The 25,771-nt window shown below is 40.8% G+C and overlaps 1 protein-coding gene across 4 annotated transcripts in view; it reads right to left on the bottom strand.

Moving 5' to 3' along the window:
- Positions 1 to 25,462, bottom strand: part of Astn1 (astrotactin 1) — a 329,685-nt gene extending 304,223 nt beyond the window's left edge. For 2 of the 4 annotated variants that reach the window (XM_011238739.3, XM_011238740.2), the window contains exon 1: positions 24,699 to 25,462. In XM_011238739.3, the coding sequence (XP_011237041.1) occupies positions 24,699 to 24,981 (283 nt within the window). In that variant the 5' untranslated portion in view covers positions 24,982 to 25,462. The remainder of the gene's footprint in view (positions 1 to 24,698) is intronic. The other 2 variants (NM_001205204.1, NM_007495.4) reach the window with 1 other exon arrangement.
- Between the last annotated feature and the right edge of the window lie 309 nt (positions 25,463 to 25,771).

The raw sequence follows: 25,771 nt of genomic DNA, 5'->3' as shown, positions 1-25,771 counted from the left end.
ATCCAGCCATTAAGAAGAGAGCACTGCTCCTTCTGTGCTAATATACCTTCTCACCTTAAAAAGGCTAAATAAATCTGGCTTCCATTCAAGGTCAGCTTTGGAGCAGGCAGGTTGGAACTGTAGAATTTCTCTGGCCAATCAAACCTCTCTGCCTCCTATGCTGATATCACTTATCACAGGATAAATCTTATTTTACCACAGAAATAAAAGGCTTAAAATATAACTGCGGGTGGGTACCACACAGGCTAAACCTTATTCCCATTCAACCACAGCCTGCGAGGAAGACATTAATGAGATGAGATCTTCCAGTTTTTGCATTGAGGGTTTAGGAGAAGCCATTGAAGAATCTCTGGTTGCTGAGGCAAGTCGATGAAAAGACAGGTCCACAGAGAGAAGAGGCTCCAAGCCCCTGATATATTTAGAACAGTTGGTCATTTTTGCTGAGCCAACATGGCTCCACCTTCAACTGGACTGGGACAAATAGCTGTGTCCTGAGGTGGTTTTTGTCATGCTAATGCACTCGGACAGCTCTGATTCACAAGATTTAGAGGGGGTTTTTGTGAGTTTGTTTGCATTAAGCTGGACTTCCTTAGAAAGCCTTCATTAATCAGGATATCACTGAACTGCAAAGGAAAGAGCACTTGGGCACTACCTGTGAGGAGACAGAGGAGAGGGGGCAGCCTGGGTGGAGGCCAAGAGAGGAAGAAGGGACATCGTCCTTTGCCAAGCTCTGTGACAGCTTCCTGCAACGACAACAATTTCCTGCAGTCTTATGGACAAAGTGCTATCTCTCCTCCGCAGAAGAAGCAACTCAAGTTAGAGCAGTTTGCATGGAAGTTGGTTGGCTTTGACTGCTTAAAATAAGTGCCGGATCCTCTGACACCAAAGCCCTTGTTCTTTCCACCCAGCTATGCAGAAAGGCAAGGAAGGAACGGACCACTGAAAAACCATTTCTGGTACAAGTTAACAGGACAGAGCTCAGGGTGATGTGAATCTCATTCATTTAGTCTCTGACTATACCTTAAGTGGGATGAGCATACTATTGTTCTAGGCACTGACAGGAGCAAGTTCTCTTAGAAAAGATACTACATAAGAAACAGTATCTACTATACAGGAACATGCTGTTTGGATCAAAATGAATACCAAAGTTTTATAAACTATGCAAATTTAATAAGAGGAACTGTGGGATTTCAGGATAGCAAAAACCTAGATAAGATAGGGAAGTTATGGTGGAAGGGACTTTCTGAGAGAGAAGGACTCTCCGTGTCCTTCATAGCATTCGGAAGGAGTGACGTGGTGAGACACAAGCCAGGACTGGAGCAGACAGGACCTTAGCAGAAGCTTCGGCTCCAATCACAGAGGTCTTGGGTGCCAGAGTCCGAGAGAGCAGAGATCTGTGGCAGTGACCAAGAGCACTGGAACCCAGGAAGTCTCTTAGGATCAAGTGCAAAGTTCTGCTGGGCTTCAGAATTTAGCTAATACAATTGCTATCCTAATTTTATAAGTGGGAGATTACAGTGGATTTCCAGTGGCAAGTCCACTACTTTCTATATTAGTGTTCCTGAGCATCAAGATCAGTCTTTTTACTACCAAATGAGTGAAAATATCCCCAAACACCACCACTTCAACCTCAAAATGTGTTCAATCGACTCCAACCAATATTAAATTATGGACATATCACACCTGAGTCAGAGAATCAAATATATAGATATAGGGAGGGGGAGAGAGAGAGAGAGAGAGAGAGAGAGAGAGAGAGAGAGAGAGAGGATAGGGATAGGGATAGGGATAGGGATAGGGATAGGGATAGGGATAGGGATAGGGATAGGGATAGGGATAGGGATAGGGATAGGAATGGATGAATAAATGAATGAGTGATTGAATGAATTAATGGAGTCTATGATCATAGTATTGCTACATTAAACATACGTTTAAAAAGAACAATGTTACAGTGACTAAAACTGGCTCTTCTTGAAGCCGCTATGGTTTCTCAGATATTAAAATCTTGCTGCATTCCATTTATGGGTATATGCAGGACCTTGTGGTCTTACACCATGTGGCCAGAATCATTTGCTCCTAATTTATCTCTGGCTTTTCCAACACACTTTAGACATCATGTAATGTTTTATAAATACATAAGCAGATGAAATAATCAAAGTAGACCATGACCTGATTCACCACTTTTTGGAAGATAAAGCTAATCTATCAGCTAGCATATGTCAGATCACAGATAAAGACAATTTGGGCAAAATCCTGGGCACACTCTGTTATCCTCACGGTCAAGTACTTATGGTTCAGCCACTTGGATCATTTAGGCATGCTACTGGGTGTTACTTAACTGCAAGTTTCAGTCTATTCCTCATGAGTTGTCTCATCTAAGCCAAAATGGGTTTTCTGTTAAGATGGCAAAAGAGAGAAAGATGGAGCATTACATCTGGGTACATGGACAGGGGAGATAAGGACTAATAAGCCAAAGGCCTGTGGGATCTCACAGTGTTCTCTGGACATCAGAGGCTTGGGGTCAGTCACACAGAAGTTTCCATTGAGCTTTGTTTACTACTTAGCTGCATGTTCTTACCATATAAGCTTTAATTTACACAGTAATAAAAAACACTTACTTCCTAATATTGTGGTAGTGATTGTGTAAGTAATAGAGATGACCCTGTCCACACAGCCAGGAGCACTGAGCCTGCATAGAACCTTCCTTACTCTGGCTTTGTGTTTCGATGCATGAGAAGTCTCAAGCATCACCAAAGACCTCTCCAGTTTGGAACTCATTGTGGGAAGAAGACAAACATGTCTGCCTGATGGCTATGATAGAAAGATGGATTAATCAAGGCTGGGCCCCTCTGGCTCTTCTCTATATTCTTGGCCTCTGCACTCCGATTAGATATGCCTCTGTGTTCTGCCTCGACAGTTTGTAGAGGGTTAGTCCAAGCTCTGTTTCCAAGGAAACCTGACACTTAGAGAGGTAAATTTTATTTTGACACAATGTTCAGCAAGCCTTTGACCATATCCAAGCCTTTTATCTTAGCACAGCCTCATCAGATGAGTGTGGTGTGTTCATTTTGACCTGCTGGCTCATGTCACTGCCTTTTCATTGGTTCTAAAGTTGGGTAGAAGAGAAAAGTGACACTCATTAGATATATTTGATCTCAACAATAAATATTTTTGTAAATGGCCCCTTGACACAAAAACCAAGACCTAGGTATGTGCTACACTTTTCACATGACTGTATAAAATTGTCAACAGTGTAGTTAGGTGTCAGATTAAAAGTCCTCATGAAATGTAGTACTTACTACCTATACATCCTACCTTCTCTTTCAATATGAATAAATTCTCCTCATATACATAGTGGCCATCGATCCTACCAGAATATTAAAAATAAAAATAATATTAACATTATACCATGAATCCCATCTGTAATGGCTCTGTAGACATCCTCTAAGATGGCGCCTTTGGTCATGTTTATTCTGTGCTTAGTGTTATTTGAGGCAATAAAAATAATATTTGCAAATTGCCAGCAAATTTTCAAATTCTACACGAGATGGTCTGCATGTAGCTTCATAATCAAATTGCTATCATATTTTTGCTATTACGTATTTTAAAAATATGCCTGTAGTATTAGCAGTTGCTACATAATATGCAAATCCAACAAATAGAAGAAGAGTAAAAAATAAACAAGTCAAAGTTAGTATAGAAAACCAAGTTAACTATAGTTTATATGTCTGCTGTTTATAAAATTGCATTTAGTTGTTCATCAGCATCTGTGGAGTTTGGTACGGCAACCCACAGCAGTGATAACCTTAAGTTGCTCAAGTTCCTTTAGAAAGTGGCAATACATTTGTGAATAACCTGCCTATTCACTCCTATAAACTTCAAATTATTCTTGATTACTTATAATGCCTGGAACAAGACAAGCAATATTGAAATACCTATTATATCATATTGTTCAAGGACTAGGATGAAGAAAAATATCTAGACATGTTTTGTATAGGCATGTTTATGTGTGTGTGCTTAATATGCTTTCAATCTGGGATTGACTAAAGCCCAGATGTGAAGGCTACAGACACAGAGAACAAATTTCACTTTATCCTGCTACCCTGGGGCGCCTGAAGACTTAAGCAAAGTAATTCAGAACACCAGATGATGCTGCTCAGTCTAGACATCCAGGCACTAGAAGCAAGAAACATGAGAAGACTGGCAGATTGCAGCTACTCTTTAAAGGTTCCCTCCTACATCACTGCCACGCTTCACGATTGAGATTCTATACAAAAATTCAAATGAAAAATCCCAGAGGATCTGAAAATTAGGTGGACTGAGTATACTTCATTAACCAAGGCTGGTTAAGAAACAAAAAAAAAATAATAAAAAATAAAATAACTATTTAAAAAATGCTGTGAGGGATGGTTCATGCCTGTAATCCCAGCACTTGGGAGGCTGTGAGGCAGGAGGATTGCCATTAGTTTGTGTTGCACAGTGAACTTGTCAAGGAGTTAGGAGAAGGTGGGCAGTGGTGGTGCACGCCTTTAATCCCAGCACTTGGGAGGCAGAGGCAGACAGATTTCTGAGTTCGAGGCCAGCCTGGTCTACAGAGTAAATTCCAGGATAGCCAGGGCTACACAGAGAGACCCTGTCTCAAAAAACCAAAAACCAAAACCAAAAACCAAAAAACCCAAACCAAAAAAAAAAAAAAAAAAAAAAAGGAGAGAGGAGAAAAAAATAACAATCTCCGTAGCAGACCCCCACAATACCGAAATCATTTCTTGCTCTATCTACAAGTCATTATTTAAGCTAGGAAGTTTCTGGCTTCTCTAGAGACAATCAGACTGGGGAGACCATGACTGAAGCCCTTTGTCTCACCAAGCTCACATTCACTAACAGGGAAGACACACGCAGTGAATCAAGGTTTCTGAGGCCTGAGAACTTCACATGGCTGAGCTCCAAATTATTTCAAGTGATTTAGACTCCCAAGGGAACAGACAACACTGAACTTCAGAAGACAGATGTCAGCAAATTCCCTTCCAACTTCCACAGGAGTCCTCCCAACCTTCTGCATACCCCTGTGGGTACCAAAGGCGCTTGCATAGTTATCCTGCTCCAGTGTTCTTAGCAATCATCTCCGCACAGAACTCTGAGGGCGTAAAACTGCCATGCAGTGGCGTGATTTACATGGTGACCTGGAGACTAAAGCAGTTTTTGCATTTATATTGGGGAAAATCCATTAACCAGATAATTTACATTTCCCTGTCGAATCTCCCTCTAGTATGAACATTTCCAAGTTGTTGTCAATGTCCAGTCTTTGGGAGAACATTAACTTCCATCATCAGCACCATAATCATCAATCTACATTGTAATGTGAGAATTACGAGGAACTCCGATTTGCTATGGCCGTGTGCAGGGACATTATTCTAGGCTTGACCACCATCTGCCTATAGGATGGAGAATGCAAATCACTTAGGAGTGGTACCCTGAAGGAAAAGGCCTGTTCTGGGGAGTCATCACCCTGGAACCATCCATCACAGGAGACACTTCCAAGGTAGAAAGGGGCTAGGAAGTAAATTCTCCAAATATCTAAAGCGTGCATTTCTTTAAACACAAAATACTAGACATTCAAATGATACTTTCATAATTCAATTTAGCCATGTCAAGTATTAGCCATTTTCCTTAAAATATACTTTAAGTTATTTTTTTCTTAAATTGAATTCTACTCTCTCTCTCTCTCTCTCTCTCTCTCTCTCTCTCTCTCTCTCACACACACACACACACACACACACACACACAAATGAAATGATCAGCTTGAGATGGCTATTCAGTTGCAGTGAGGGTCCTTATTATGTGGTCTGGATTGGCTTCAAAGAGACCATCGTTTTGCCTCAGCCGCAACCTGTGCTAGAATTCTAAGAGTCTCCCAGTAACTGGACCTCTTGCTTTTCTAGCACATGCTTTCTAATATGTGTTTAAATGTTATATGTTTCAAACAGATACTCCAAGTGCCATTTAAAGTATTCTCATACCCATGTTAACTTAGTTTTGTTATAATAAAATGACTAGACAAGATTATAGAGGCTAAGGTGGATAACTGGCACATAGGTGGACCTAGGGATGTTCAGTAGTGTTTTGCAGCTTTCTGAAAGCCTAATGTCATTTCAAACTAACACAATGCAGCTATTAGCCAATCCCAATAGTGAACCAATTCAAACAGAAAAAACAAAGCAAAACAAAACAAAACAAAACAAAAAAAACCCTCCATCCATTTAGTACACAGTTTACCTAGAACTTTATAAAGTTCCCATGAAAAACTATGCTTATTGTAATATGATACTATATTTTCAGTTTTTACCTTGGGTTGATGACAACATAGGAAATGCTGGAATGCTATCTCTATGCCAAGTTACCTGCATGCACAGGGCTGACTCAGAAACAAGTTTAAAGACCAGGAGGAAGTGGAGCTCCATATGTTGGTGGTACCTTAGGGCTGGCTCATTGGACTGGACTCCGTTCCCCATGTCTTACAGACAATCCGGTCCAGTCAAGAAGTGACAGTCTCTCAGATGTTGGGAAAGATAGAGTAATGGCTCACTGAACACATGGACATTTCAGCCTTTTCCCAGAGAAACAGTTCAGAGTAGAAAAGTATTTCCCAAAGGCTATGCCACTGCACCTGAGGGTTTTATAGAGAGCAGATGTGTAAGTAATGTCTTCTCCACCCACCTTAGGATAACTGGTGGGATGAGGAAGGTTTCCATTTCCTCATTACTCCTAAAGACATTTCACTGACAAGTTTCAGAAGTTCTGCCTAAGATCTATGGAGCACCTTGCCTCTTTAAATCCCTAGGTCTCTAAGCGCCCAATACTCAGGCTTGCCAGCTCTGGCTGACACTTAAGAATCGGATTACTCTAGATTGTTTAACATTTAGCCCTGGAAGAATCTGTCCTCCCTCTGTTCCTCTGGTGATAAATGAAGGTACAATGCCTGGGATTTTGAGTGCCTCTCCTAGCACAGCTCAAACTCTTCCAGCAGCTCTAGAACAATAACCAGCACCATATCCTTTAATATCAGGACCCCAGGGAAATAAGCCAAAGTTGTTTTAAATGTCAGTCTCTCGATTGCTCTCCCGGGTGACCTTTAGGCAACCATAACAGTGAACCTTCCAGGCTCACTGTAGGCCCAAAGTCCCAAAGACAGTGGGAAAAAAACCCCACCTCTCAAAGCCCCTAGTTCCTAGATGCTGAGACTCTTAACCAACCGCCTTCCATTCTTGACCTACAGACATTCTCATGTGGCTGAAGGAGGTTAAGCTAAGCTTGGCAAATCTAGTCGTTATAGGTGATTGTGGACAGAAAGCTCTGCCCTCAAAAGGAATCCCAGAAAACTCATTACAGTTCAGTAATAATAATAAAGGGTCAGAATCTGATGAGATCATGGATGTTCATTCAGTTCATTCATTCATACAGTCAGTCAGTCAGTCAGCCAGCCAGCCAGCCAGTCAGTCAGTGCGATGGTTTGTATATGCTCGGCCCAGGGAGTGACACTATTAGAAGATGTGGCCCTGATGGAGTAGGTGTTTCACTGTGGGCCTGGGCTTTAAGACCCTCTGCTGCCTGGAATCCAGTATTCTGCTAGCAGCCTTCAAATGAAGATGTAGAACTCTCAGCTTCTCCTGCACCATGCCTGCCTGGATGCTGCCATGTTCCTACCTTAGTGATAATGAACTGAAACTGTAAACCAGCCCCAATTAAATGTTGTTCTTGTAAGAGTTGCCTTGGTCGTGGTGTCTGTTCACAGCAATAAAATCCTAATCATGACAGTCAGTCAGTCAATCTTCTGTCCATTGACCAGATTCTATATACCAATCAGACATGAACAGTAGGCTCAGAGACCAGGAAATGCAGACATACACAGGCATGTACCAGTGGGAAGTGTGACAGGAGAGATGTTAGTCAAGAGCTATAGCATCCACAGGAAAGCAGTAGCTCCTTTCTGAAGCACCAGGGTCAGTCCCAGCTGGGATCCTTTTTTTTTTAATCTGGGTCGGTAGTTCTCATATTCTTCATCTTTACAGCCTTCTTCAGTCCAAATCTTACAGAGCCCAGAGAGAGTGTCTGTTCACGTGGACTGTATTTACCAAAGTGTACCACATCTGAAGCCAGAACTGAGAGAAGTTAAAATATTTACTGTTCCTTTTAAAAATAATAGCAACCCTGTTACATGCAACATTACCCACGGAGTCCGTGAAAGATAATTACATTTATAAAACAAAGCCGAGTTAAAATAGCAGTTTCTAACTGTATTTTTGCAAAGCTTTTAAGTGTTGTTTTAGGAGCTGGAGAGGACATAGTCATTAAGAACTCCCAATGCTCTGGAGCTCAGTTCCCAGCACCTACATCGGACAGCTCACAACCACTGACTGTCACTGCAACTCCAAGAATCTGACACCCTCCTCTGCCCTCCACTGGCACCTACATGCACATGCTCAGACACACAGACACATACATATATTTTTTCCTAAATCTTTAAATGGTGCCTTAATAAACATCAGATGGATTCTCATCTCAGCTTCTACACTGTACACAGAACCAAGTTATTTTGGTTGGATTTTATAAAGGCAATCCTGCTTAAAAACAGATATGAAATCATAAATGATGATGTGGTTACTTTTCCTAGAGAGTATATCAAAGTTCAAAGCGTAATTTCTTCGTGGTGCGGGTCTATGTGGAAGCAGAAACTGGAAGGTGAACTTTCTTTTTTTTTTTTTTTTCTTCACTTTTTCTTTCTTTTTTTTTATTAGATATTTTCTTTATTTACATTTCAAATGTTATTCCCTTTCCTGGTTTCCCCTCCGGAAACCCGCCAAACCCTCCCCCATCCCCCTGCTCACCAACCCACCCACTCCTGCTTCCTGGCCCTGGCATTCCCCTACACTGGGGCATAAAGCCTTCACAGGACCAAGGGCCTTCTGTACACAGTTGATGTAAAAATTCACTGTCAACTTTGAAATCCAAAAATACTTTCTCTATTCATGCATGCTTTTAAAGCAATACTTGGAAAATAGCAGAAATACTTATATAGGTGGTCTAAATGTCAACCAAGTTCATGCTCCAGGCTCACAAGGATTCTTCAGAAAAGCCTTTTGGTATTGAAAAAGTGTGATGTCTCTGAGGCCTTCACGAGTCTTTATGATATTCTAACCGTTTGCTTAAAAGCTTGAGTCTTAGCACTGGCAACAAAACTGTTAGTGTTTGCTATTTAACCATGCTCCTTTTTATCCATTTTGAGGAAAAAGTTTGCTAAATACATTCAAAAAGCTACAATTTTCCTGCCTGGTTTTCCTTCAGATAGAAACTGTGTGATGAGACAAAAGCAGGTACTTTAGCCTGTGACTCAAACAGTCACAGTGCAGCTTTGGAACAAATGTGCATTTCCCATTTGAAGACTCGCGGAGGACATGAGGACAAGGGTCAATATCTAACAAACGAATTGTTTGTACTGCTTCGCTTCAGTCATCCCCAAATAGACACTGGATCTGTGAAAATAACCTATGAGTATGATATTAAAAGATGCAGTGACTGCTACAACAGTTGATGCGGTTGTTCTTACTCCTGTTACAGTATCTACAGTTTTTTCCCATGAGTTTCTACAACGTAAATCAACATAAACATCAACTCAGAAAAAGGGCCAGTGATAGCTTAATATTATAATGAAACACTTCCAGGTTAAAGAGCTGCTGCAAGGGTCACATTGACCTCTGGGAGCCTGACACGTTCCTTTGAGAATCAGTGAGTTAGACACGGGGCCTCTCTGGAGCCAGCCTGGGGAAGATCAGCAGCACTAAGGTCAGAGGTGCCAACACTGTACCTACTTCAGAACACATAAGTATCCTGCTGTGGTGCTGAAATGGTTAAGAATAAGTTTTCTGGAATGTTTGTTTTGAAACAGCATCTCACTGTGAAACCAGGTGTGGCCTGGAACTATCAGGCCCCTGGGTAGGACCCACTGTGCTTGGCTAAAAAACTATCTTCCTTTAAGAATCTTGAAGCTTCATGAAGTGGTCAGATGGAGAGAGTGGTGGTTTTAGAATTAAAATATTAGTGAAGAAATGGATTTGGAGTGCTATGAAGAACAAGGAACTCTCAGAAATTTGAAAGAAGTTGCACCTAAGATACACACACACAGGCTGGTGAGATGGCTCAGTGGGTAAGAGCACCCGACTGCTCTTCCGAAGGTCCGAAGTTCAAATCCCAGCAACCACATGGTGGCTCACAACCACTCGTAATGAGATCTGATGACCTCTTCTGGTGCATCTGAAGATAGCTATAGTGTACTTACATATAATAAATAAATAAATAAATATGTTATTATTAAAAAAAAGATACACACACACACACCAAAGAGTGGAAACAATTCAGAGTTAAGACAAATTTCTGCAGTAGGCCTCTGTTTTGGAGTAGAAGGCAGAGAGTTGTAGAATGACCTTGAGGTCACCCAGTTTCCTGATCTCTGCCCAAGGAGCCTCAGAGTTTGACTTCAGAGTCAGAGAAGATACTGATTTTGTTTTTTTCCGAACTGACAAACTACTGCATCAATCTGGACAGAAACGTGTCTGAGGACATGCAGGCAGCGCTCTCTCCTGTTTACTAGACCAGAAAGTGGAAAGGAGAACCTTCCAGGGCCTGCTGGGACAATACATCCTCCTTTCTTTTAACTAAAAGATCAAATTCAATCCTGTAGCTTCCTCTGGACTTTCCCACACGATGTGATGCCTGGAGCTGTTGCAATTAGCTTATTATGAATCTGATAATGAAAGCTACACTTGTCAGCTCAACACGGGAGCGCAGCGGTGTTGAGGGCTACAGTGCTTGGACTGGAAGGGGAGAGTTGAAGTTAACCTTAGGGAACTGAGCTGGCAGGAGCACACACAGGCAGGTAGGTAAAGAGACTCGAGGATATTGATAAGATGAAGGGAAAGACCTAGAGAAAAGAGTGCACGTCTAGAAGAGAAAGGCACAGAAGAGTGAGGTACCAGAAGAGGTAGAATGCGTGCTTCTGTGACCCAGCTGTGTCTCCTTTATTTTTGATGATACTCTCAGATTCAAGGGTCACAATTGAGACTCAATATCTGCTCAGAAAGTCTTATAAATTGGAGGAGGGGGGATCATAATGAACACAGAATTTGTACAGTTTGAGATTGGAGTGGCAAAGAAATTAGAGGCCATTTATGCCTAATAACATCAAAACTTTAGGTAACCTGTGAGACACGATCATGGCAAGTGTGAATATGTAAGAATTAAGCTGAATGCTTAACTATTTTAGCAAAAGCCTGAAATAATCACCTAGAGAAATGCAGGAGGAAGTTCATCAAGGTCAATACAAAATTAATAAACAATTTTCAGGAAGAAATCAAGATCAGAACTCAGATAACTATAGAGCCTCAAGTCCATACAAGTAAGAGCATTTATATACAAAGCTTAGTATTTGCTCTGGACCTGGGAGAAAAAAATCACAGATTTTGGAAGACAATTCTCATCTGCTCATTTGAGCACTGAATGTTGAAGAGTTACAAAAACAATGTAATTGACTATAGTGATAAAATGTATGCTAGGGAATGGGTGGTGTCAGGGGTCTCTAGTACACATGGAGAATACAAAGTGCTCAATGAAGTGGAGAATTCCCAGGAACCAAATGAGGGGCAGAATGGAAGATAGCATGAAAGAAGCTGGAAATAGAAACTGTGACAAGAAATGACACATTTAGGGATCAGGAGAGTGTGACCACAGTCATATGTGTACAAAATGCAGTTTTGAAGGTGGAATTGCAGGGTGAAATCCAAGTAATTATAAAGCAGGATATTAGATGTTCTGTCTATACAAAAGGCTGCCTAGCTATAATGTGTAGGTCACTTGCTGATTTCTCTAAATAAAAACTTAACAGAGCATAGCTACAGTGATTCATTCAGCTATTATATTTACCTAGTACCTGTGGATGCCTTTTCACTCTAACCATCTATTGAGTAGCTATAGAGCCTAAGACTGAAAATGCTTACCACCCGTCCTTTCGGAAAACACTTGTTAACCTGGATCAACACGGTTAATAGGTTTGTTTAAAGGCAAGAGACAGATTGAAAGAAAAACAGGGCTAGTGCCAAACACAATCACTGTTGAGTAGCCTGGACACTAATGAATGGGACAGAAAGGAAGGGAGAGGGTGACAGAACCGAAGAGATAAACTCCCCAAAATGAGTGTTGTTCTGCAAGGATAGCAGACTTCCATATGTGCAAATAATGCTTATTTTGAAGGTATCTTTTAAGACTTATTTATTTTATGTACATGAGTTCAGTGTCAACTCCTCAGACACACCAGAGGAGGCCATCGGATCCTATTAAAGATAGTTGCTGAGAATTGAACTCAGGACTTCTGGAAGAACAGCCAGTGCTCTGAATCGCTGAGCCATCTCTTCAACCCATAAAGATATCTTTATTTGCAGTGTGTGTGTGTGTGTGTGTGTGTGTGTGTGTGTGTGTATGGTCTGTGTATGTTCTTATTTTTCATTTTCTTGAATTAAATCTAGTATGTGGCCACCTAGCTATGATATGGCAGTTTAAAGGATGTATGTGGCATTTCCTCCTTCCCTTAAATTAAAAAAGTCTTGTTCTGAGCATCTGCCCTTCCCTTCCAGCAAGTTCTTGCATCCTTGTGAGTTGCTTTACCCTAGAGGAGGATACTGGCCTTTAGGATAGCAGAGGAATGGGATGGAAGGTCCCAGCCCTCAAGATGCACGATCCCATGAGCTCTGAAAACACACTCACACACATGCACAGGTGTGCTTTATTCACTTCCTAGGGCAATTTAAAAATTAAGATCCTCCACATTAGTCACCAGGAAATACTAGAAAGGACAAAAAGGAGGATACAAGAAAAAGAGTAAGGCAGAGAAAGAGGAATAGAAAACATAGGTTAAAGAATGAGGCTGGGGGAGTTTATATGCAGAGAAAAAATAACTCTCCAGTGGACTCAAAGCCTCAGGAAAGCACTGAGACTCAAAGCCTCAGGTGGGACCACAGAGTGCAGACTTGCAGGGTACCAAAAGATACCCTGTGCATACAGATTACAGCGGAAATAGAATCTCAGGGAAGCTAGACAATGTGTCAATCATACCTGAAGTCTATAAAGAGTTAAAAACCACTTTCACTAGGTACTACTAGGATGGACACGCTTAATCTCATGTCCCTTCAACTATGTATTCTCACTTTTAGACATGGTGTCAAAATATTACGTATTTATTTACATCCTTTGACCTATTTTTTGATTTACCCTTTCTAGTACTTGCTCCTTAAGTTATAGCTCATTATTTCTCACCCAAACCAAGAAGCTCTATGACCCACTCCTACATCCCAGCATCCTTTGACTTTACCTATTACTTCCATGTTCATTATCTCCCTAACAAAGTCACTAATTCACAACTGGGTCATTATAATCATCCCATCTCCAGGTAATGATTTAGACATCATAGATCATTTCAATGCTGTGTAAATTGTTCTAGAAAAAAGAAGCAATTACTTTTATGGAGCAAATGTAAAATTGGTACTAAATTCTGACAAAGGCTACACAGTCAGAAAACCTAAGAACAGCCTCACTTAGAAATAGTGATGCAATGGACTCTTCCTAAATATTATTAAACAAAATCCAATTTCATATTCAAAGAACAATTAATTATTACCAGGTGAAGACTGTTTCACAAATGCAAAAGCAGTTCAAAATTAGGAAATCGATGTACATAATTTATTTTTCAAATAAATCTGAGGACAATGTATTAGTTAGGGTTTTATTGCTATGAAGAGACACCATGACCAAGGCAAGTCTTATAAAGGACAACATTTAATTGGGACTGGCTGACAGGTTCTGAGTTTCTGTCCATTATCATCCAGGTGGGAGCATGGCAGCATCCAAGCAGGTATGGTGCTGGAGTTGTTGAGCTTTTAACATCTTGTTCAAAAGACAAGCAGGAGAAAACTGGCTTCCAGGCAGCTAGGGTGAGGGTCTTAAAACCCATGCCCTCAGTGACACACCTACTCCAACAAGGATACATCTACCCCAACAAAGCCATACCTCCTAGTAATGCCACTCCCTGGGATAAGCATATACAAACCATCCCAGACAACAATCCTATCATTAGTTCTATAAATACTGAAAAACATCTAATTATAAACTATTCTTTGTGAAGGAAAAATTCAATTCTTCTTTAATATGCTTTTGTTCAACTTAACCTAATTTTAAAATCAGATCTAAAAATTATCAAATGCATGTATAGTAAAGGTGACATCTCAAATCAGAGGGAAACCTGTGGCCATTTAATGAATGGTAGAGATATCTGAGCAAATATACAAATAGCTAATGTATTACTTCACATAACATATCTGGACAAGGGAATATGTCATACCACATACCAAATATGTTCAAGATCTATTAAATATTTAAATATAGAGGGTAACCATTAGGATTTAAAATAAAATTTATGAATCAGTTTATAATCTTAACATGTAGAAAATATTCTCAACTAAACTTTGAAAAAGAGTAGAATATAAAATAAAATAACTAATGCTTTTATTTTTATAAATTTCAGCTGGGCAGTGGTGGCACATGCCTTTAATCCCAGCACTTGGGAGGCAGAGACGGGCGGATTTCTGAGTTAGAGGCCAGCCTGGTCTACAGTTAGTTCCAGGACAGGCAAGGCTACACAGAGAAACCCTGTCTCAAAAAACAAAAATAAATAAATAAAATAAAATAAAAAATAAAAGTAAATTTCAAATGTTTCCCAAACATAGCAACGAAATCAACAAACAAGGCCCGCCATGGTGATGCCCAGTTTTCAATCCAGAACTTGGGAAGTAAAGGCCAGCCTAGGCTATACGAAATCACCACAGAAACAAACAAAATAAATATAATCAAGGAAAGAAACCAAAACTTCATGTAAAATGCTTATAATTGACATTATAGACAAAAGGATAACCTACCAAGTATCTGAGTACTTGTAACATACAAAGCTGACTAGGATGTTAGTCTAGTGGACTGACAAATACTACACAGCTGTGTACTGACAACTACAAAGTGTAGGATATAGAAACCTTCATATATTGCTGATGAGAACCCAGACTGGTGTACCCATTCAAGTGCAACCTGACAATCTTGTTATGTATTTATTATCTTTATGATCAGAAACTCTCCTCCTGGCATATGATATATGAATTTCCCCCAAAGTACCTAAGGGAATGCTCCATGATAATAAGCACAACGTTGTATCCAGTGGTAGGCAGTAAGAAGCAACCTGTGTGTTAGCTATCCAAGGAGCTGGTAAAAATGTGGTCAATATTCACGGGGGGGGGGGTGTCTACAGCAGTTGGATTCCTTCAAACTATGGTGCCAGTGTTCCTTATGTGCACTGCTAGATATGGTAGGCTATATATATATCTGAGCGCCATATACATCTGAGCTTACTTGAGAGTTAACTAATTCAAAGTTAAGAATTAAAATTTAGTCATTCTGTCATTGCACTAGCTACACTTAAAGTGCTGAAGAAGCATATGCTATTTGAAACTACCTTATTGGATTATGCAGATATAAAACTGTAACGTTGTTAGATAAATGGGTCTATAATCATGCATCATAACATGATTAAGTCTTAATAAATGTAGTGCTGAGTAAATAAGAAAGAGTGGTCAAGCACACCTGTAGTCCCAGCTTAGGAGGTAGAGACAGGAGGATCAGAAGTTCATGACCATCCCACACTAAATGAATCTCACTCTATAAATAAATACATAAATAAATAAAAATGGAAAGCCTAGTTGTGGGACAGCAAAGTGACTTGGCAGGTATAGGTGTTTGCATACAACACTGAATTGTTGAATTCACCCACCCCCAATCCACAAAGCAGTAAGAAATAAAAAAACTCTCATAGGTTGTCCTGTGACCCCCACAAGTACAATGTTGCATGGAGCACCTGCACTTCGATACACATGCACACACTAAACATTTTTACAAGGAAAAGTAAATAGGAATTAGGAACAAAAAAAAAAGTAAAATAGATGCCCAGATAAATTAATAAAGCCTGGAAGGAGAGGGGCTTATATAGACTTGAGATAGAACTAAGCTGAGAGTTGGGGAATATTTTTGGCATGAATCTCTACATTGCGATCATAACAAATATAAACAAACAAACACAAAGAAAAGCAAGTACACACAATTTATATGCATCCTCCAGCCAGAACAGCTTCTTTGACAAATTCAAGACAATTTTTTTCTAATACACACACACAGAGAGAGAGAGAGAGAGAGAGAGAGAGAGAGAGAGAGAGAGAAGGGGGGCTCAATGTATGTTCAGTAGGACTTCTAGGGAATATGAACTCGTTCAACTACAAGTGTATAAGAAGGATGCTGTTGCAAACATCAAGGAGATAGGTAGCATTAAAGACATCGAATGAACAAACAAACAAACAAACAAAACCCATCAATGTCCCCCAAAAAACTGGGAGATGATCCTATTACCCAATTCCCTGTTGGTTCTGTTGTAAGCACACAGGATCAGGGCAAGAATCCTGCCAAGATAACAAATGTGTGTGTCAAACATATCAACACTTCTAGGAGTCGAGATAAGCTCCTGAACATGTGAAGAAAAATTATGAGACAAAGAAAGACACTGAAGAAAAATATACCTCGATTCAACTGAAGAGACACATTTCAGTTCTGCCCAGAGTCTGGGGTTAAGGAAATAAAGATGAGAAGAAGGAAGACCAGGGTATTTTGTAGGATAGTCCAATTGCTTTATAATACCATAACCATGGATATATTATTACACAAGAAAAAATGAGAGGCACCAACATATGAGCATTTATCAACTTACATAACTATAGAGTGCCAAGAGCCAACTCTAATGTCACAAAATTAAAATAAAAGAAATCACTTGGGAGGTTCAAGGACCCTAAGACAGTCTCCAGACTATGACAAAAATGTCAACTCTACTATAGATATCTGAATAGTCTCACTAAAGGCAGTGAGGGGTACGTGCCGACCCAAGCAAGTTTGGAAATGAGTAGTGTTTAAACTAAAACAAAACATGTGTACTGAAAACTGTAGACTCACTGCTAGTCATTGTTGGTAAGCAGGTCTAATACCTGCTACAAACTGCATCCTGGAATTCAAATTTTAAATAACTGGATGGCAGATGATCAGAACCAGGTTTCTCATTGTAGAAATGAGATAGTCATGAAAGAATCTGTAGACTGATTCATGAACCCATTAGTAATACAGAGTGTAGAATAGAGATAGAGCTGTCAGTATGAACCGATGCGTAACTTGATATGCCTACAGATGTTACCTATAGAAATGTTCTCTGCATTCATGTGTGCATGAGTCATTATGCATGGTTTATTCCTTTGTTGTGCCAGATGACAGGGTAGAAACAATAATATACCTAGTCAGTGCATAAAATAATTCTTGGTGCCTATAACTTGGTTTTTAATACCATTTTCCAAAAAAGGAATCAGGGTTCCTAAGAGATGGAACTATTTCAGGTGTGTATGGGGAGAATATCTGCGATAAACCTAGAAGAACGTATGTTGGCTAAAAGTAAGAAGTGTTCAAAACACAAATCCACACTAATAGAGGCATGTGAAATGCACAAGAGCCCACTGAAAGAGTTCCCATTAGGCAAAACTAGAACAAGCAGTTTAAGCAATAAAATCAATAAGATAGTATTGAATTAAAACCCCAAACATAAAATAAATACTTCCTAGTGTATAAAATAAGTATTATGAGTCCATTTGTTATGAATGAATGAATGAATGAACAGAAAATATAATTCTCTCATATAGGATGATTCTAAAAAATTAATGCAGACACTAAGCCTATAAAAATAAGTAGTTTAGTGTGGTCTGTATTGTGCTGGAGTTGAGTACAGAATGGGGAGCCTTTACAGAGCCTCTACAGAGGAGATCTCACACAACAGCCTCACTAGGTAGTCTAGATCGCCAGCACCTATATCACCATGCTGATATCATATAATAAAAATGACAGAGAATGCCTTCTTCCTCAAACCCCGCATCTCTTCTAATTACTGGGAAGAGATCAGAAGACTCTCAATGGAAGAACATTCTACAAATGACTGGGCAATGTTCTTCAAACCGTCAAGGTCGTTAAGAACAACTCTGAGGACCTGTCATTGGCAAGTGAAACCTAAGGAAAGGGGACAAGTAAATGGAATGCAGTATCGTGCTTGGAGGACCCTGAGCAGAGGAAGCCAAAAGCTGGCTCTTCATCTATGACAAGAACCTCAGACTAATGTAAAAGGATAACAGGAGGAGAGCTTGGGTGGTCACATATATGTTCTAAATAATGAAGCATGTTTTCAAAACAAACAAAAAACTCTTTGTCATCATCTTCAAAATTCCCTTTATTCTTCCCTTTCTCACTAAGACCTTTTATTAGTGATGATTCTACTCATTTTGTCTTTGTTCTGCATAATTCTTTGACCACTCTGTACCTGTCCTCACACAAGATGACTCCATCATACATGATGACGCATCATGAGCACATCAACATATTTACTTCCTGTCTTCAACTAATGGGGCTAGTAGGTTTTTCTATCACCAACATCATTGCTGCAAATATTCCTGGTATACGCGAAAGACGTTCTGTGTTGTGCAATATGTAGCTGGAAGTGAAAATGCTTGGTCTTTGGGTAGTCCCATTTTCAACCCCACTTTTACAAAAGTTGTGGTATCAATTCAGATTTCCATGAGCAATAATCTAATTTTAATGAAGTGTGTTCTGTGAAAAAGAATCCTCATGAAGATGTTTTGATCTTCTAATAAAAATTTTAAACTACATCCTATTTGTAATAAAAGTAATATGGTGATAGATGTCACTGTAATGCATTAGAAACTGTCATAGGCTGACATTTTGGATGGTTAACTTGCTGTAATCTGTGGGCAGCTATCTGAACATGGTATAAAAGTGAAAGAATTCAGATTTGGTGTATCTTGGGCTGGAGAAATGTCTCAGAGGTTAAGAGCATTGACTGCTCTTCCAGAGGTCCTGAGTTCAATCCCCAGCAACCACATGGTGGCTCACAACCATCTGTAATGAGATCCGATGCCCTCTCCTGGTGTGTCTGAAGACAGCTACAGTGTACTCATGTAAAAAAAATAAATAAATCTTTTTAAAAAAATAAGATTTGGTATATCTCTGCTGAAAAACGTACCAAGTTATATCCTCAAAAACTGACAGTTATCTGATAAACTTCTAGCCATTTCATTTTAATCATATTCAAAAGGAGGAATAAAAGAAAAAAGTCGATAAAGGAAAGAAGCAAGGGAGGGAATATATGTGTGTGCACATACATATACATATGCATAAATACATATGCATGTATGTCTTTGCTCTATAAAACAAGACCTTAATCTTCTATCCAAAGAAGAATAAAGAAATTAAGCTTGTATTTATTTTTCTTTCATAAGCTCCAATGTCTTGGATTTAAGCTGTATCAGCAGATCTTGAAGAACACTTGAAGCATCATAAAAATTCATCATTCCTGCATTCAAAACTCTTTTGATGTAAAAAAATCTACATTTCTGTGGAGAAACAGTAAATAATAACCCTCTCAATACTATAAATTAGTGCGATCTGCTTGTATGTGTTGCTCAAGTGCTGAAAACTCCAGCTTAAGATTGCTCTCATTCATTCCACCGTGTCTCAGATGAGGCCGCAATTCCAAATAAACTTCTTCACTGGTAATCTAAACAGGTCACTGTGTGGAGAAGCAAGAGGAATGAAGGAAATACATTCTCAAGTTCCTCTTTCAATGGAAGATGGAAAGACTTATGAAAAGAAGCTAGGGAGAGTGAAGGACTTCAATCGTTTACTGTTAGTCCAAAGCCCACCTGTAAGGAGAAAACCCTGCCCAGTGCTAAATCTGAAACCAGTTGTTCACTACATGGTAGCTCACTGGGCTCTGACGGTACATTCTAAGCAGCACAAGATCATATAACAAAAGCCCAGTGGCTTCAGACGGGAGTTAAACATGGTGGTGTTTTGGTCTGGGCTCTTGGTTCCACACTCTTCATATTCTATTTGCATTTTGAGGGGGCACTTCTCAAAATATTGACATATTGTCATCATCAGCTGGCTAGTTCATCTTGCCTGTGGATGCCAAAGAATTCCTCCAAGCAGTAAAGGAACAGGACTAGACATAAGAACCTCCCAATTCCTCATAACCAAATCCGACTTTTTAGGTGTCTCTTGATGGAATTCACCCTCTGCACTGAGGCTTGTGTGAGGAAAGATTCAATGGACAAAGCTGTTCTAGAACCATTTGCACACAAAAGGTTCCTCCGTATAAGGCAAATGAATGTGTTTTCTTTATCCTCATCATTCGAGGGGAATCACCTATTTATGTAAAAGGATAATTTTTGAAAAAAAACAATTAAACCATACAGCAAAAGACATAGAGAAAAGTCTAAATGTCATATTAACTCACCTAAGTTTAAATGACAGACAGGTCAACCAATGAGTTAATAATGATTAACAAAGGGACCTTGAACACGTTGTTTTCCCCAATGGTCCTAACTCTTCTCTACTGCTGGAATGGATGGTAAACTGGAGTCTGACACCACATCTGTCTTAATACCCCATTCTTTAGACACCTTTAACAGGGTCTTGTATGTGGGTCCTTGGTATACCACTAAAGGCTGATTTAGCCTTAGGTATACTTTCTTCCCTAAAATCCACAATAGCTAATGCAAGATGCCAAGGCTCAAGGGCAAGCAGTCTCTTTTTAAGGTCTGTACATGCAAAGGATCAAGAGTTGGTTTGAAGCAGAAGAACACCCTCTTCAGCTAGCACTGGGAATACTAAGCACATCTTATTCACAACAGTGACAATCTGGATGCCCCTCTTCACATTGACTGTATTCCAAGATCTGTGCTTTCAAAGCAGGAATGCCTACTTCTATGAAAGCCAAGGCACAATTTTTAGTTGAGATATTAGTCTGATAAACATTTGAAATCTCCCAAGAGATTATGGCTTATAATATGGCTTATGTACTCAAATATTTTTAGTTAGAAATTACAGTTGCTTTGCAACATTTTTAAGACCCTTCACAACACATCTGAAAGCAGAGGTTTAGATTATCTGACTTGGAGTTATCTGATAAGTACCAGAAAGAAGACAGTCTGCCACAATAAAATTCATATTTGTGGAAAGGCAGGCAGGCTAGAGATGGCAGGACCTGAATATAAACATCACAATTCAAAACTATGTATAGCCAAAGAAGATGTGATTTACAGTGCCACCTTACCCTTGTACAGCAACTTGCTCCTCAAAGAACAGGAGACAAGGACTCCTTCCACACTATCACATCTTACAAGTAACATTGACAGGGCTGGTGGTTGAGATAGTCTCTGGAGCCCCATGTTACTGCTTTCTAGATCAGGTCAGCCCTCCGTACCTGACCTGTGGGGAACCATTCCCTACTCTCCAGATCTACATGCAGTCCTCACTATTCCCATAGCTAGGCTCCACTCTAGTCAGGGTAATCTCTATACATAGCCAGGTCATTCCTTTATCCAAGTATTCATAGTCACGTCTATCCTGTTAACTAACCTTTCCACATGATCTCAAATACCTTCACTTCTAGACAAAGCCAAGTCAAATCTACCTTTTACTTTATTCATATATATGTATAATACATATATACATATGTATATATAGTAGTCTTTGTAAAAACGACTATACATGTTATGTTAGTATATATGTGATATATATATATATATATATATATATATATATATACATATACGTATATACATATATATGTATGTATATATAGGTGTGTGTGTGTCTTTGTAAAATAAATACAAAAGTGTTCCAGATGACAGTGGTCTGTGGAGGGGTTAGGGAAGGCTTCTTAGTAGTTATATGGGTGCCATGTTCATACAGCAGGACACCTGTGGGCAGTGAAAGACAGAGAGCCCTCTAGGGAGAAGGAGGTATGTGCAGAGTCTTTAAAAGATCCCCAAAACTGCAGATGACTTGGAAGTACGCAAGGCTTGAAAGGTTGACAGCAAGATCACTTATTAAAGACCCTTGCTTGAAATGGGAAAAGCGTGTTTGACTCATTGAAATGATAGGACTTGATCCTCAAAGCAAAAGAAAGCCAACACTTGTTTGGTCATTTATTCTCATTTTTTTCCAGGAGTGACAGGACCTGATTTTGGTCAAGGCACTTCTAAGCACATACTCCATGGAGCCTGATTTTCTCACAGGAGCATCTAGTTCCTTGGGATTCTTACCCTTGTCAACATCCAAACATACAACTAGGTATAATTACAGCTCTTATAGCTATCTTTGTGTTCCTGGTAAGTAGAGGGTACCTGGGGCCAGGGATGTTGCAGTAAACTTCTGTGTCCTGATGGTACTAAAGAGAGCTAAGAGGAATGAGCTTCATAAATTCCCATAAGTACTCACGGGAAGCAAGTCTGCTACCAGAGAAATGTGAGACAAGATCTACACACAAAGTATTACTTCCCTCACTATGAATCTTGAGTTGCAGCACTCAGGACCACAAAAGTTAACTTTAAGAACAAGTATCCTTCAGTCTGTCCTCCATGAACTTGGATTCCTCTCCCTTTCTGCTCACTTAGATGCTGCTCCTTTGGAATTCCAGGCCAAAATGGACAGACAGACAGACAGACAGACACCAGCAAATCGCTGGTTCTGAGCATAGTTTGATGCCTGGGAAGATGGTGAACAACCATGCATTTTCTGGTCCTGAAGTGAAAGTGCCTGTGCCTCTGTGTAAATGCCTTAGTGCAGCAGGTTACCATAGCAACCCTAACAGGGTGCTGCAGTGGGCAGCTTTGTACAAAGGCACAGAAAACCAATTATTGAACATCTAAGCTTTGGACATCTAGCTCATATACATCTATCACAGTATACAGGCCTGATTTTGGAAATTTTCAAAAAGAGAAGTGGAGTTCTGAGTGGTTGTTAGCCCAGCCTCCCCTTTTCAACCACATATGTCCACCTTTATGCACAGTAAATACTGCCTGCAGAACCCCAAACAGCCTCCTTAGAAACATATAATTCTCCACATTCATTCTTCCGAAGCATGGAGAACAGATTAGATTTGCACACCAGCATGACTTCAACAGAACTTTATATCCACGCAACAAATTGTATGCTGCAATGAGTAGCGTAGCCACTGTTCCTATTGCTAGCCAGCCCCCTGTCTTTATTATGTTATTGGTATTTTTCCTGCAAAAATAAATAAATAAATCAAATAATCCATTCAAGTGTGTAGGTTGGCTTCACAGGGTTTAACTGAGTTACACTCCAGAAACTGTAAATGAACTTTTCATAGAACCAGGCAATTTTTAAAATTACTTCTCCATTGTGGCTCAGAGAGGAGGGTTTAGTCACCTACTCTCTCTGCTCTCTGTATAAAGGTGAATCTTTGTAAAAGAAGAGCAGGGGGGGAAACGCTCTAATTTCACCTGTAGTTTCAACCTACACATGGCCAGTAGGGAGTCATGTTCCTACAAAGTGATTCTGAGTTTGTAGGACATTAAGTAAATGTGATAGTATTCTCTCTCTCTCTCTCTCTCTCTCTCTCTCTCTCTCTCTCTCTCTGAGTTATGGTTACCTTTAACCCTTCTCCTGGACAACATTGGAATATGTGAAGCATAGTGTAAGACTTCGTAATTGTACTCCGAAGAAATGGAGTGCACAGTTGGAGCAGGCAGGATGGAGAAGTAGAGAAATGTGGCACCTGTGATGCTTTGCAAGATGCTGCTAATGAAAGCAAGAAAAGTGGTGTCAAAGGGATATAAGATGCAGGGCCTGAAGGAATTTTGAGGCCTAAGAAAATTAGGAGAAAGAGCGATGTCAACAAAAGGAAAGAGAAGCCATTCTGTGTGCAGTTATAGCTAGGGTAGTTTGGAGGACAGAGGGGAGCAATAGTGATCATTAGGTCACCCAGTTTGGACCATTTCCTTTGGAGACACTTTAAAATGTCATGGAGATGTGAGGGCACTCGAACAAAGAGGTTGTTGGATTTAGTCATGAAGGTACAACTTCCTAAGCTAAACTCCAGGCACATAAGAAATTTGTTTGGAAGGAAGGGTATTTGAGCCCTAAGGAGTGGGGAGCAGTCCTAGTAGTGAAGTATGTCCACGCTGGCAGGATGACCACAGAACTGTTCCTAAAGCCTTGGGGATGGCTGTGGGTGAGTTTGGGTGCCCAAGGATGTGAAGCAAAGAACTACTAAGCATGTGGCATGCAAGCAAGGAGAGAGGCCTATGAGAGTTCAGATGGAAACTGACTCTGTTCAGATGTGTTCCTGAGTGAAAACTCGCAGCTCAAGACTGAGGAAGGTTTCAGAGACACTAGCAACCTGTTCCTTTGGGGCAAGGCAACTAAGAAGGAAGGTTCAGGTCTCCAGACTGGATTTGGGGAGACATCAGGTGCACTGAGGCCCAAGTGCTGGCCTGCAAGTGGGTGTGAAGAAAGGTCCACGAGTGGGGCGGATCCAGGGAGGTAGTGTGGGGGAGGGGAAGTGGCAACAGCAAGTGGATGTGTGGAACGGGCCAAGGGGGTGGGGGACCGCCTGTCCAGCGCCTCCTCTGGCCTCTTCCACCTTTCCCGGGACTCACCCAGCACGAAATAGGGTAGCTCCGTGTTCTCTAGGTCGTCCACCACGACCATTTCTCCCGGGAAGTCATTGCGCACGGAGAAGAGAAGCTTGGGTTCGGAGGCCGAGGGACTGTGCATGATGCTCAGGTCGTTCTCGCGCAGGAAGGGCAGTGCCGACACAGTGATGCTCTTGAGCTTGCACTCCAGCTCCTTGGATGGATCCACGTCGCCGGCAGCTGTGGCCAGCACCGCAGCCGGCCCCCAGCAGCAGGCGAACAGGGCGCAGAGCCCGGCTAAAGCCATCTTGAGCCCTGGCCGCCTTCCTCCCAGCGCTGCGATGGTGGGGGAGGCAGCCAGCAGGGAGGGAGCAGCGAGCAAGCAAGGGAGGCGGGGGGGGGGGGGGGGAGTTGGGGAGGGGACACGGAGCTCGAGAGCCCTGGTCCCCGAAATGAGATGCTACTCAGAGAGCCTTAGGTTCCAGCGCTGAGGTCTGGAGAGCCCAGCTCTTTGTTTCCCGGAGCTGCTTATCTGGGGAAAGGAAAGGGGGGTTGGGGGGGAGAGAAAAAGGAAAGGAAGGATGTTGGGAGGAAAGAGGAAGAGAGCTGGGGATTCTAGGGAATCAGGTCAGCCCCCAGCTGGTTGATGATGCTCCTGCCTCTCTCCTCCTCTCCATCCCCAGGGCTCTTGGTTATTAACTACCTGCTCTGCATTTTTAAAATTGCGTCTTTGTAATGCAAAAATCTCTCCTGTCGCAGCAGCATCCAAATGGCTTGGGAAAAGGCATGCACTGGCACACACCTTAAAGGGCTCATCTTCAAAAGCAGGTGTAGGGGGTTGGGGGTGTTATTTTACATTTTAAAAAGAGTGCCCAGTGTTTTGGGGGTTTGTGGGTGTGGCTTATTCTTCTTGTTCTTCTTGTTCTTGTTCTTTTTCTTCTCGTTCTTGTTGTTGTTGTTTTTCTTCTTCTTCTTCTTCTTCTTCTTCTTCTTCTTCTTCTTCTTCTTCTTCTTCTTCTTCTTCTTCTTCTTCTTCTTCTTCTTCCCCTTCCTCCTCCTCCTCCTCCTCCTCCAAGTCCTTCCCCCCCTCCTATTCC

The sequence above is a fragment of the Mus musculus genome, chromosome 1, assembly GCF_000001635.26.
Source record: "Mus musculus strain C57BL/6J chromosome 1, GRCm38.p6 C57BL/6J".
NCBI lineage: Eukaryota > Metazoa > Chordata > Mammalia > Rodentia > Muridae > Mus > Mus musculus.
The sequence above is the reverse complement of the archived record's forward strand: the minus strand, read 5'-3'. Positions and strand labels throughout refer to the sequence as shown.